General features: G+C 42.0%; 1 protein-coding gene across 1 annotated transcript in view; it reads left to right on the top strand.

Annotated features, from left to right (window-relative positions):
* Positions 1-14,936, top strand: part of LOC149318971 (PH and SEC7 domain-containing protein 1-like) — a 110,617-nt gene that overhangs the window by 10,880 nt on the left and 84,801 nt on the right. The window contains exon 4 of the mRNA XM_089510849.1: positions 556-1,002. Within this exon, the coding sequence (XP_089366975.1) occupies positions 556-1,002 (447 nt within the window). The remainder of the gene's footprint in view (positions 1-555; positions 1,003-14,936) is intronic.

Here is a 14,936-nt window from a genome sequence, read left to right as displayed (position 1 = left end):
ACAATGGAATGGTTAAACACTACGTTTCCTACCACTTTTTTGCTTTACTTCACACCTTATGTGATAAAATCTGTTTAAAAAATTGTAAAATATATAACATCATTAATACACAATACCATTAAATAGAAATTAGTAACTGAACAATAAAATAGCCACATACACATTATCACATAAGAAGAAATGTGTCACTCCTCCACCTCCCCCCAACAAATTCAAATATTAAATCAAAATATAATACATCTCACTATTGTGGGAATGTATTGAGTGAATATGGGCAATTTCATGGCCCAACTCTCCCTTCCTTGCATTTTCCAACTGGAGTTGGATTTGCCAGCCCTACAGACAGCGGAATCCTTTAAACAAAGAATTTAAAGAATTAAGAGAAAGGGCCAGGAAAGGACTTAAAAAGTAAGACATTCTTTGATTGGGCGACACTGCAGATACACGTAGCCTGGCAGATTGCTGGGCTGAGGATGGGAGAGATAAGAAATAGAGCAGTGCTTGTCTCTTGGTAACAAACATCTTTCTTTCTCTTTCTACCCACCCCATCTCCAGGATCATCACTAGAGAAGCCCAAGGATTGCTCAAGTCCCCTGTGCCCTTTCTCCTTGGTCACAGCTTATCCAAGGATGGCATGGATTCATTCAGCAAGCATTTTGAGAGCATCATGGAGTCTCACCGAGCCAAAGGGACATCTTACACCAGCCTAGATTCCATTAACATATTGTCCTCCCCAGCTCACACATATAGTGGAACATATTTTACTTTTGATCTCCCTACTCTTACCCCAGAAATACAAGAGCAAATTCGAGACAGTGCCAAACTCATTGAACAAAACTTTGCCCCATTGGCCCCTGTAGAGCCAGATTCTGGAACTAGTTCTGCCACTGATGTTCCATGGACTGAGCGGGAAGAGGAGCCAAAACGCGGAAGGAATGGTGGCTTGCAGAGTCCCTGCCATTCTGAGGAGAGCTTGGGAATCCCCTTGGCCTCCATCTTAAGGTGAGTTGAATGGGCTAATTCTGGGAAGGGTGTTCCTGGGGTAGTGTCAGCATATTGTTCAGGACTCCAGAAAAACTTCATTTTCCCCACACTTTGTGAAACAGAAATCCCTACAGAATGTGGATTCAACAATGTCCTTCTCGTGTGTTTCCATTGTGCCAGCAAGAGAAATGAGTACTGTAAATGGCTGCCACAGATCTTGGTGTCCTATTCCTTGGGTTTTTTACCTTTACAAATTGGTATTTTGTCATCTGAAGGATATTCTTTTAAAAGGGTAAGTGAGTGTTCTGTGCCAAAATAATTAGTTCTGTGTTGAATTTCATTCTGCTCAGTTTAAAGTGTGAAAACTGAAATTTCAAAAGGAATGAAAAAGCCTTCAGAATTGTTAAAAAGGCATTCACTGGCCCCATACAGACTGCCAAAATAAAGCTGCTTTGGGTCACTTTGGAGGTATGCTGTTTAAATGATGCATATGTCCTAAGAGTCCGGAGTCTGTGCCAAAGCAGTGCTCCAGTCCTTAGGACTGGATCGTGGCTTTGAAAATAGCTTCCGGACTCTTAGGATGCATGTATCATTTAAACAGCATACCTCCAAAGTGACCTGAAGCAGCTTTATTTTGGCCTGTCTGTATGGGGCCACTATCTATTCTACAGGGCTTTTCCTCAGACTTAGGAGATTATCACACTCCCCTTTTTCATCCTTCCCTCCTCTTCATTTTATCTCAGCAGCAAAAGTAATTCAGATGCTATACAAATCAAAATTACATGTTTTCATTCAGAATTAATTGTATAGAGGATTCCTGTAATTTTTGTATATGAAGTTGCTCAAAGAGAGATAGAAGAGATGATAATTGAGCTTCTAGTTTCCAATATCACCATTACTATTACAAAATTGGTGTGAAGTTGATACATGCTATTTTCTTGTAAAAGAATGTGTAAGTGAAGTCTGGACATTTTAAAAATGTAAATGATGCAAACAACAACTCCCCCTTCCCCCAAAATTTCTTCCCTCTCTAACTTAAGTTTATTGAGAAAATCGGCCCCCTTTCCTCAGAGTGTTTGAAGAGCAGTGTAAAATAGAGGCAACAAAACTGAATACTTTAGCATGCCCCAGGGCCCAAAGCAATTGCTTAGCAAAAATAAAAACTTTGAATACAAGGCTCACCTGGCAGAACTGGTAACACAATAGAGCTGAAGTAAGCAAAGAAACAGCAGAGAGTGTGATTTGGCCTTACTGAAACAGCTGGTAGTACAGGAGTGGTGTCCATCTCCCCAAGAAGGTAGGTTTGGAGATAGAATCATAGAGTTGGAAGAGACCGCAAGGGCCATCCAGTCCAACCCCCTGCCATGCAGGAAATCCAGATCAAAGCATCCCCGACAGATGGCCATCCAGCCTCTGTTTAAAGACCTCCAAGGAGGGAGACTCCACTACACTCCTAGGAAGTGTGTTCCACTGTCGAACAGCCCTTACTGTCAGGAAATTCCTCCTAATGTTGAGGTGGAATCTCTTTTCCTGCAGCTTGCATCCATTGCTCCGGGTCCTAGTCTCTGGAGCAGCAGAAAACAAGCTTGCTCCCTCCTCAATATGACATCCCTTCAAATATTTAAATAGGGCTATCATATCACCTCTTAACCTTCTCTTCTCCAGGCTAAACATACCCAGCTCCCTAAGGTTTTCCTCATAGGGCATGGTTTCCAGACCTTTCACCATTTTAATCGCCCTCCTTTGGACACACTCCAGTTTCTCAATGTCCTTTTTTAATTGTGGCGCCCATAACTGGACACAATATTCCAGGTGGGGCCTGAGCAGAGCAGAATATAGTGGCACTATTACTTCCCTTGATCTAGACACTATACTTCTATTGATGCAGCCTAAAATCGCATTGGCCTTGTTAGCTGCCGCATCGCACTGTTGACTCATGTTCAACTTGTGGTCTACTTGGACTCCTAGATCCCTTTCACATGTTGTCTCCTTAAGCCAGGTGTCCCCCATCCTATATCTGTGCATTTCATTTTTTCGCCCTAAGTGCAGTACCTTACATTTCTCCCTGTTGAAGTTCATTCTGTTAGCTGTGGCCCAGCTTTCTATTCTATTCAGGTCATTTTGAATTTTGATCCTGTCCTCTGGAGTATTAACTATTCCTCCTAATTTGGTGTCATCTGCAAATTTATCTCTGTGTGCATCTCACACTATATTCTGATGTTGGAGAAAGAAACATGAAACTATGATGATGTTCATTCTAAGTCAGTGATGGAGAATGAATGACCCTTCTTCAGATGTGGCTGGACTGAAATCTCCAGCACAGCCACAGATAAGGGAATATGGGTTTTGCAGTCCAACTGCATCTGCAGTCCAAATGCATGGTCACCATCCCTATTTGCCCGACTGTATTCTTAAGCTTTTCCCCTGTGTATAGTGATTTAGTCAAAATCCACATGAGCCATCTGTATGAGTATTTAAAAACTATTAAACACTTGGGATGAGTGGCATCACTCAGGGCTGGTACCATTGTGAAGAGCTTTTTGAAGTCCTTTCTTCTGTTATTGCATTCTCAACACACATCCTATTCCCTTATTGCTGGCACCAGTGAAAATATCTTTCCAGTGTCAAATGCCAGCTTAGTGGGGGAGGTTTTTTTAAATTAAAATTTTATTAATACATTCTAAAACAAAACATGACAACAAACAGTACACCAAAACAACAATAAATACAGGTAATAACCCAGATAAGGCCCTGAAAATTATAGATAAAAGGTGTATTCAGGGATCCTGAAAGACATCTTTCCATAAAATTTAGCTAAAATTGGGGATTGTCTAGAGACTAAATCTTGCTGGATGTATTCAATAAATGGGTACCAAATCTTATGAAAGGTCAATCCAGAGCGTAAGCCTCTCGCTCTGTTGTTATGATCTGCCATTTTCTCCATAACCACAAGTCCCAGAGTCTAGTCCACCATCCTGCAATATTCAACTTTCCAGTTTTCCAGTTCTTGGCTATCTCAAGCCTGGCAACAGCCAGAAGCAAACTAATAAATTATTTATGCTGCAGGGCTTTATTTTCATTCATAAAAATGGAGAACAGGAGCAGGAGTGGTGATAATTGTATACTTTGTTTAGTGATCTTGGAGATCAGTTGTAAAATTTCTGTCCAATACTCATGCACTAAGGGACAATCCAGCCACATATGTACAACCCCTTCACAACCCCTCTAGCATTTTGGATTAGCATTGGTAGACATACAAGCCAATTTGACCGGAGTGAGATACCACTGATGGACCAGTTTGATAGTATTCTCTTTAATGGCAGTGGACCTAGTTTTAAATGGTAAACGAGTCCATATATTTTCCCAGGTCTTACTATCGATTGAAAGGGAAAGTTCTGCTTCCTTTCCTGCCTTATGAAGCATTGAGTTCCCAAATGTTTCTTCTAGCAGACAATTATATATGCATGCTATTTGGCCTTTAGAATATATAGCCAGAGAGACATGCATGTTTTCAAAAAAAGTAAGTGGCCAAGGATATTCCTGTATCTGAAGCAGTTTCTTTAAGAATAATTGTATCTGTATTATTTGATACCAGTTCTGATGACCAGGGCCCAGAGCACAGATTAGTTGTTCCATTGTGATAGTCATCCCATTGTGGAACAGGTCCCTAACTATATACAGGCCATAAACCTCCCAACCTCAAAACTGTGCATATTTTTCTGGGCTCTGGAAAAGAGGGTGAATAGAAATGGCTGTAAAGGGGAAGAGTAGGGAGCCAAGAGATGCCTTCATTTCTTCCACAAAACCAAGGCAGTGGGCAAAAAAGGGTTATTACAATTTTTAGTGAATTTATATATAGATTCAGAAAAAAACTGATCAATGGTAACAGGGAATGCAGTGTTAACTTCAATGTGTACACAATTGGTCAGACTAGTTCTGCTAATCAACTGGGTGATCTGACTTATCTGAGAAGCTTCAAAGTAAAGTTCAAGTTTCAGAAGTGACAACCCTCCATATCCAGTTTTAGAATGCTTGACTGCTTTTGAGAAGCGTGGGCGTTTCCCATTAAAAACTAGGTAGTCCACTAACTTGTTCCAGCATTTAAAGTATGAGTTTGGTGGTCTCAAGGGAATCGTTTGAAAAAGAAACAATAGTTTTGGCAGAATGGAAGATTTAACTAAAGCAACATTGCCCAAAAGGGAGAAATGAAGTGACCTCCAATGGGCCAGTTTTGATTTAATCCACTTAGTGATTAGATTATAATTGTGAGGGATAAATTGAGAGATATCTCTTATGATGATGACCCCTAGATACGTTAGACCTGAGGGGTTGATTTGTATGTGTGTTAGTCAATCCCAAGAGTGCTGGGTTTCAAGAGTTGCATTGACACAGAGCATCTGATAATTTATTTGGAACCCAGAGAACCTGCCAAACAGTTTCAATACTTTATCAATCTCCTTGAAAGAATCAGGTAATTATTTAATGTAAAGCATCACGTCATCTGCATAAAGCCCAATTTTATGCATAGTCTTAGTGATTTCTACCCCTTCTATCTTGTTGTTGTCTCTGATCAATGTTGCAAGAGGTTCCAACAGGTCCAACAGGTTCCAAGGAAGATAACAGTTTACAGGTCTTGCTGATATGCCATGGTCTTGATTCTGATCTCACCATAACTTCTATTGTATTTGAAATGAATTCATACAGTTGCAACCAGCATATTGAGTTATCACATGTAGTTTGGCTTTTAGTGACGTGCATATCAAATGCACTATTTTTCCTTTCTGATAGATGGTAAAATATATTTTATTTTATTCTTCTTAGGGGTCACGTAAGTATGTTCCTTTAGCAAGGTTATTGTCAGACAAAAAGGTTCATGAAATAATGGAGCTGTTTCCTGTTTGTTTTTATGCCATTTTATTCCCCTATGCTATTGAACATCATGATATTTCTGGAAGAGTGTTTTGGGAGTGTACTACCAATATACTTATGCTAACTTTCTCCCCTTTCTATGTGATTCCAGTCAGGCTTATGGAGGTCCTGAACTAAGAGCTGAGGTTAGTGTGGATTGGATGAAAGCTAAGAAGAAAGGACCTAATCCAGAAAATGGCAGAAGTGCAGTTAGAGAAGAGCCAGGCTTGGGTTAACTGTAAAGTCCATTCTTAATGGAGGTTACTAAAGTGCTTTTGTTTTGGTTTTGTGCTTCTGGTCCTGGTTTTGCTCTTGTGCAACCAAAATGCAGCAATGGCCCAGGAATGCTTTCATTAAAGTTCTGCTTGTGCACTTTTTCTTTATTGCACAAAGATCAGGCCACTTCTTATTGAAAGGTGATCTCAACATCTTTTACCATATGTAGAGAGATCTTGTAACATTGTTGAGACTAATTGAAAGAAAGAAGTTGACAGCATGAGCTTTCCTAGACTTAAGTCTACGGATCAAATGCATTTGAGGAAGGAGACTTATGTCTACAAAAGCTATTGCTGCCAACTTCTTTCTTTCTACATATTGATTCTATAGACTAACATGGCTATATCTGAATCTTTTACCATAGACATTATTATAATTAAAATTGAATCAGATTAATTATATTCTGATATTATAACCAGAATTCAGTGAGGGGAGTATGCTGTACATCTTGTATTCATAAAACTACTCACTGGAACTACCTGAAACATGGCAGTATGGGAAGTCAGCCTTTGGATGGTCTGTGTCAGCTCTGAAATAAAAAGGGTATGGAATGGCTTATTTATAGGGATTTAATCTTTGGCTGCTATCTTCTAACAGTCCAACAGGGTTTGGTTGGTTTTGGATTTGCCCTCATAACCTTTGCTAGGATTAAATTTTGTCATTCAGTTTCTCTCTTTTCTTCTCTTAACTAAAAAGAACTGAGGATCATCCCAACCACACCACAGACCCTCACCCTGCTTTTATGTAATGCTAGGTTGGTAAAAAACAAATCTCATATCATCTATGATTTGTTAGAGGAGGATAAGGCCGACCTAGCCTGTATCAGAGAAACCTGGCTGGGGGAGGATAGCACTGTGTCCTGGGCAAAAGCCCTCCCAGCTGGGTATGCTGTTAAGGAGCAGGTCAGGGAAAGTGGGCAAGGGGGAGGAGTGGCTGTGGTCCACAAAAGCTACATCAACTTAACTAGGAACTCAGTCCAGACAACAAGGCAACAAGTGTATTTACCTGACCCTAAAAACCAAGGACAGTTTAGGGATTCTACTGGTCTACCGTCCACCCCATTGCCTAGCGGACTCCCTAGCCGAGCTGATACAGCTGGTCTCAGAGCTGATGTTGGAGTCTCCTAGGCTTCTTATCCTGGGAGACCTCAACATCCCCTTTGAGGCCGGCTCATTAGATCTAACAAGTGCAGCCCAGCAGTTCATGGATTCCATGACGGCCATGGGCGTGTCCCAATTGGTTTCAGGTCCGACACACTGTGCAGGTAATACACTTGATGTGGTCTTCAGTACGGACAGGGAAGATCTGTGGGCAGAGGTAACTCATATCTCTCCCTTGTCATGGACGGATCACTTCCTGGTTAAGGTGGAACTGATGGCCACAACAACATATATCCCCTCCCTCCCGGGGGTGGAGGACCTAATAAAATGGTCCACCCACGAAGGCTGATGGAACTGAAAAGTTTCCAAGGAGCCTTAGAGGGAGCTGAGGTTGGGAACGATGGCGATTCTGTCGAAACCCTGGTCAGTACTTGGAACAACAATCTGACCAGGGCAATAGATACCATCGCTCGTGAGCGTCCTTTCCAGCCCCCTCCGAATAGAAAATCCGGGGTATACAGAAGATCTCTGGCAGATGAAGGGGGCTGCGCAACAACTAGAGTGCTGCTGGCGGAAACACCAGCACATATCTGATAAGACACTCCATGAGAAGATGTTGCATTCTTATGGAGTGGCAATCAATGCAGCAAAGAATTCTATGCTGCACGGATTGCATCAGTGGAGTCCTGTCCAGCAGAGCTGTTCAGGATGGTTAAGGAGTTAACTCAACTACCTTCCACCCTGAACCCTTTACTAGAACCCACCACAGCCTGCAGTGATGTTTTTAATGATTTCTTCCCTGATAAAATCTCTCAGATAAGGGCTGATCTTGATGCTGGCGTTTTGGCAGAATCAATAAGAGAGATATCCAGTGACTCGGTAAAAAAGATTAAACTGGATCCCCTTGAGTTTGTAAATACTGATGACGTGGACAAGCTACTTGGAAGCGTAAGGAAGACGACTTGCCCCCTCAATCCTTGCCCTTCTTGGTTGACCTTTCAGGGAGGTGATGCAATAAAAACATCTTTACAGCTAATAATAAATGCATCCTTTCAGGAGGGAATATTTCCATCTACTTTGAAACAAGCGATGGTGAAACCACTCTTAAAGAAACCCTCCCTAGACTCCCTGATCAGAAATAACTACAAACCGGTCTCCTTATTACCATTCTTGGGCAAAGTGATCGAGAGGGTGGTGGCCTTCCAACTCCAAGCTGACCCATTTCACACTGGCTTCAGGGCAGGTTACGGCGTTGAGACAGCCATGGTCGACTTAGTCAGTGACCTCTGTCTGGGCATCAACAGGGGAAGTGTGACCCTGTTGGTGCTCTTGGACATCCCAGTGGCCTTTGATACCATAGACCATGGTATCCTTCTGGAACGCCTGAGGGAGTTAGGTATCGGGGGCACTGGGCTCCAGTGGTCCCGCTCCTACCTCTCGGACAGATTCCACATGGTGAGGCTGGGGGACAGCTGCTCTCGCAAAAGAGAGCTGACATCTGATGTCCCTCAGGGTGCCATTCTGTCCCCCATGCTGTTTAACATTTACATGAAGCCTCTGGGTGAGATCATCCGGAGACATGGGGTTACCCAGATCTCTCTCTCTATGTCTCCGACTGACACAGTGATTAAGGATGGCATCTGTCCTCTGGATGCCTGCCTAGGGTCAGTAATGGGCTGGATGAGGGAAAACAAACTCAGATTGAATCCAGAGAAAACAGAAGTACTTGTGATAGGTACCCCAAGCCCAGACAGGGAAATTTGCCACCCAGTCCTGGACGGGGTCACACTTCCCCTAAAGGACAAAGTTTGTAGTTTGGGAGTACTCCTGGATTCATCTCTACAATTATCATCTCAAGTAGATGCGATGGCCAGGAGTGCTTGGTACCAGCTTCGGCTGATACACCAACTGCACCCCTACCTGGACTGAAAGGACCTTGAAACTGTGGTACATGCACTGGTAATCTCTCATTTAGACTTCTGCAATGTGCTCTACATGGGGCTACCTTTGTACCAAGTTCGGAAGCTTCAAGTAGTCCAAAATGCAGCAGCCAGATTGGTCACCGAAACTTCCAGGTCAGACCACATAACACCTGTATTAAAATCTCTACACTGGCTACCAATTAGCTTCTGGGCTCAGTACAAAGTGTTGGTTATCACCTTTAAAGCTCTATATGGCTTGAGCCCGAGTTACTTGAGGGAACGCCTCTCCCGGTACAATCTGCCCTGCACTCTCAGAACAACTGGGAAGAATCTACTAGTTCATACAAAATTCAGACTAGTAACTACTTCCCAAAGAGCATTCACAGCTATAACTCCCACGCTCTGGAACAATCTTCCAGAAGAGATCAGACTGATTCCAACTTTAGATGCCTTCAAGAAGGCACTAAAAAAAATCTCTTTCACCAAGCATACCCCCCTGATCTTCTATAAGATCTGAAGAAAACTTCACCTCAGGAAAAATCAAGATAATTTTATTGCAGGATGTATTGTGGTTTTAATATTGTACTATAATATTTTGATATTATATGGTTTTAAATTGTTTTTAAATTGTAATGTTAGATATTTTATTGTCCGAAATACTGTTGTAATCCTGCTTTGATCCGTCGGGAGAGGCGGGAACATAGAAATAAAACTTATTATTATTATTATTATTATTATTCATTTTGTTAGGTCTGGGGATGAAAATTATGTCCCATTTTCCCTTTCGGACTTCATAAGAAGTACCCATACACATGCTCAGCATGATCCTGTCTGGCTTGTGTAGTGAATCTGTTGTGAAAGTAGCCAGGAGGAAGAGAGAGAACAGGAGGCCAGTGGACTGTAACTGTTGTGAAAGAATGTGGGGGGGGGGGGAAACAGAGTGTGGAGAACTAGTTTTAAAAGTAAATGGTTACAGTTATATATCCAAGGCCTCATAAGATAGTTACACTTATACGGTGCACCCTTGGTATCTGCTGGGGTTTGGTTCCATAATCCTTTGTGGTTATCAAAATCCATGGATACTTGAGTTCCATAAAGACAATGGCATAGTGAAATGATGACCCTGAAATTTATACCTTTTAAAAATATTTTCAAGCCATGGGCGCTTGAATCCATGGATAAGGAGTCTGTGGATATGGAAGGCCAATTGTAGTTACTTTAGTATTTTTTATTTTGCTGTTTTTCAGAATTCACATCAGGGCCGCCTAAGGCGGCTTTTTACTGGACCAAATAGGAGAGGATCTTTTCTGCTACTATTTGGGCCGGCTTCAGGGCAGATTAGGGCCATGGTGTGTGGTTACCATGGAAATTTGCAGATATTCAAGCCCCATTGGCTTGAATGGCCATGGGTGCTGCAGACATGCACATAATTTAAACCCTCCCCACTTGCCAATCCACAAAGACAGAGTCCGCAGACTCGAAGTCCATGAAAATGGAGGGGCGACTGTAGTTACTACCAGGCTGGAATAGCAGAAGTTACCTGTTAGAAAGAAAGTGATTGTGGTGTGAAGCTGGGAGAGGTGAGAAAGGAGTTGCAGCATTACTTCTGCTATAAACATGTAACTTTCAAAATCCACAAAACAAAATGCACAAAATACATGTTGCAAACTTTTAAAGCTCCACTGGCTTCTTCATCACACAAAGCTGTTAGAAATTATACAGGACGAAAAAAGATTATGATGATGTTAGTTACAGGCATGCATTTTGCTAAAAGGTTGTAGCTCTTCTAAGTTCACGTTGTATGGAGGGACATTCATTCAGGCAGCCCCCTCCTGACCATATGGGTACTCCAAGGAAGAACATTTAAATTTCATTAGTAAAACAAAAAGATAAGTCTCTGAAATCCAAGTTGCTTCTGTTCTTTGTGAAGCTACAAGACCCCCTTTTAGGCAGAGAATACTGAATTTCTAAAGAAACCTCCACAATTTTGCATTAGGATACATTTTTAGGTGACATTTTGCTAAAACATGCCAAATGTAATCCTAGGGTTTTTTTTTAGAAAAATGTTTTACCTTTGTTGGAGCTAGAAACTTCAAGTGGTAAAGTTCTAGTCCATTGACCCTATCTTTAGGATCCCCCTGATGCAGTTAAAATGTGGTATCTTACATCCAGAAAACACATCCAGGGGTAGCCATGTTGGGCATGTAGCAAAGTACAGTAACATCCAAAATCCAAGACAGTAATACCTTTATGGGGACAACCAAAATGCACAAAACACATGTTACAAAAGCATAGTGGCTCCTTTAGAAATTCAGTGTTCTCTGTCTAACAGAGGGGGTTTTTCACCACCCAGCTTTCACACCCATTCAGAGTGATGGAAAATACAATGGCATGAACAGTCCTCACTTTAGTATTCAAATTGTATATCTTCGCACTTTACCATCTTGTCTAATTCTTTCATAGTTGCCCTTCCTAGCTCTAGTCTTCTGATTTCTTGACTGCAATTTCTGTTTTGGTGAATAATTGATCATTGGGATTTGATTAATCAGTATTTCAATTTCTTCATCATGTATATTGAATTTGTGAATTCAGTTTACTCTGTGGTCATTAGTTTAGTTTTCTTAATGTTCCGCATTAAACCTGCCTTTGCACTTTCTTCTTTAACTTTCCTTAGTAGTTGTTCCAAGTCTTTGTAAGCATAGTCTTCTAAAATGTAACCAGATTCAGTGAACAAAACTCCTTTCATTTCATCATGTTTTGTCAAGGGTGCTCCGTGTTTACTCAAGCACCATGCACTTATTAGCCAATATTGTATGGTATCCTGAGCTATGGTTAGTTGCAGTCACACTACCTTGGAACTACATGTCTATCAGTGGCAGAATGCTGGACCTAAATCTTTTCCTGTATATAATTAGCTATTATACTACTGATGCAACTGTTCCATATTACAAGTCCCCACTAGAGAGAGAAAATTCTCATGAGTGAGAGGCACTCCAAGAGTTTCATACTAATTTAAGATTAGGGACAGAAATATGAGGAATGAGAGACAAAATGAGAAGCATAAAGGGGGAAGAAATAAGTGTGCCCCTAATTAACTAAATTAGGCCTGTTACAGACTGCCAAAATAAAGCTGCTTCGGGTCTCTTTGGAAGTATGCTATTTAAATGATGCATGGGTCCTAAGAGTCCAGAAGCTGCGCCAAAGCTGCACTCCAGTGCTTAGGAATGGAGTGTGGCTTTGGCGCGACCTCCGGATTCTTAGGACCCATGCATCATTTAAACAGCATACCTCCAAAGAGACCCGAAGCAGCTTTATTTTAGCAGTCTGTAACAGGCCCTAGAGACCCTAGGGAGCCAGCATGGTATTGTGATTTGAGCCTTGGACTATGACTATGGCTCTGGAGACCAAGGTTCTAATCCCTGTTCAACCACAGAAACCCAGTGGCTGACCTTGGGCAAATCATGCTAACTAAGCCTCAAGAGGAAGGCAAAGGCAACCACCCTCTGAACAATTTTTGCCAAGAGAAACCCATGCCTTAGGGTTGCCATAAGTCAGAAATTACTTGAAGGCAGAGGCTTGAGTATTATTTTATATGCTTGGGAGTAGAAATGTGGAAATCTGGAAGTGATCAATTGTAACAGCACTTAAGATGCATCTGGTTTCCCCAATTGCCATGCAATCATTTATTTTCTCCAGTAGATGGCATCTGCCAATTACTGAATTTTCTTTTCCAGGCAAAGAATCAGAAAATAAGGATCAAGAGTTACTGTATCTCCTTCAGTTCCATTAATTTTGCAGTGGGTTCCTTCATCTCTAATGCAGCCTGAAGAACCCTTGTTCAAGGAATATATTTATGTAGTTTGCAGAGAGGAACCAAACTATACAAGAGCAAAACAGCAAGGGATGGAAAAGGTTTCCTCTTCAGTTAAAATTCAGTCAAAGACAGGGAAAACCTTTAGGGGCTATAATCCTTGTCTTGTGTAATTTATTTATTTATTTAAGTGTTTTTCAACTGCCTTTTAGGGCATAATAACTCTCGCAAGGTGATGTACGCAAAACAGAAGATTAAAGAACATTAAAATAATCATATCAGGCCATACAACGTACACAGTTTATACAATGGGAAGTCAGACAGGGGGAGTTGAAAGACTCTTGCAACAAAATGGATGCAAGAATTTTGAATCCATGGCAGCAACACTGAAGACATTACTCACTCAGGTGACCTGCTTAAGGATGAATTTGTGTAATCCAATTTTCCTTATTACTAGTGCTGATTACACATTTGTTACTAGATGTAGCAGAGTTGACATTCAGAGCCAGGCCTCTCAACATCAGAGCCAGCCTGGGTCTGAAACATGGAGGCAGATGCTGTATTACAGGTTCTGCTGATGAGCAATTTGCTAGGTATAGTTTGGTGGAGATAGGATAGGAGGAAGTTCCCCCTTGGGTTTTTTAAAAATAAGTTAGAAATCATGTTTCAGTTGATGCCAAGCAGTGCCCCACCAGTAAAATCCACTGCTAACCAGCTGTCCCCGTTTCCAAAGTTTGCACCATGGAACCAGTGAGTAGTCCAATAAACATGTAACATGTTGTCCCCTCCTGCATTACTGGGGGGAAAGAGGCAGCAATTCAGTGCTTCAGATATCCTGGATTTATCCTTCCACCCACCACCTCCTCACAAAACATCACTCTGGGTAGTAAAGGCATTGATGACATCACACCTCAGGTCACAGCATAGAAAATGGCCATCTTATTGTTTCTGTTCATTTGTGACCATTTCCTTTGTCTGTGAGGGTTTCCTCCAGAAAACTCTCCTCCTTCCATGACCTGCATGGCTTCTCCAAATAATGGTCAGGACATATTAATGTTTCCACATTCTAAAGCCACCTTGATCATTATAATAGCAGTGACATGCTGACCATACACTCTATGTCATACTCCATCTTACCCTGTCCAGTTCTATGCTGGTCATTTATTACTTCAGCAAAGTCCAGCCACCATGTCATGGAGAATTCCATGTTCTTTATCATCTTGTAAATCCGGCTGACTATGATAAATGTGATGAATTCCCTGCATGTTTGAGACATCACAGGGTCTACAGGAAATTTGATCCACCAGCCATCAGGACATTGCTTTTATGTGCTCCTGCTCCAAAATAAAGGCTGAAGAACTACAGGCCATGACAGAAAACATTACAAAGAAATGCTTGGCAACATAGATATCTGCAGCATGGATGAGGAATTTGAGATCCTTTTCACAGAACAACAGAGAAAGGTCCTTAGGACTGGAGCGTGGCTTTGGTGCGGCTTTTGGACTCTTAGGACGCATGCATCATTGAAATACCATACCTCCAAAGTGACTCGAAGCTGCATTATTTTGGCCTGTCTGTAACAGGCCCAAGTTAGTTACTCAGGTAATGCCTGTCAGAAAGAGATCCATCTTGACAGCCTCCTTAAAACTGTCAAGACTGGTGATATGACGGATCTCCTCTGATAGGCCATTCCATAATCTGGGAGCAGCTGATGTGAAGGCCCTATGGCAGGGGTAGGCAACCTGTGGCCCGCGGGCCGGATGTGGCCCGGCAAGGCCTTGGGACCGGCCCCAGTCTGGTCCTGCCGCCGATTGCCGCTGGAGCCTTTGGCCTCTCACGTGAGGGCGTGGGGCCTTTGGCCTATCAGGAGGAGGCGGGCAAGGGGTGCAAGCGGCGGGCAAGGGGGGCAATTGTCTATAGAAGCCTCCGAAACAT

Source organism: Sceloporus occidentalis, unplaced genomic scaffold (genome assembly GCF_023333645.1).
Source record: "Sceloporus occidentalis isolate IW3139 unplaced genomic scaffold, rSceOcc1.0.p SCAF_2, whole genome shotgun sequence".
Taxonomy (NCBI): domain Eukaryota; kingdom Metazoa; phylum Chordata; class Lepidosauria; order Squamata; family Phrynosomatidae; genus Sceloporus; species Sceloporus occidentalis.
This window is presented reverse-complemented; position numbering and strand designations above follow the sequence as displayed.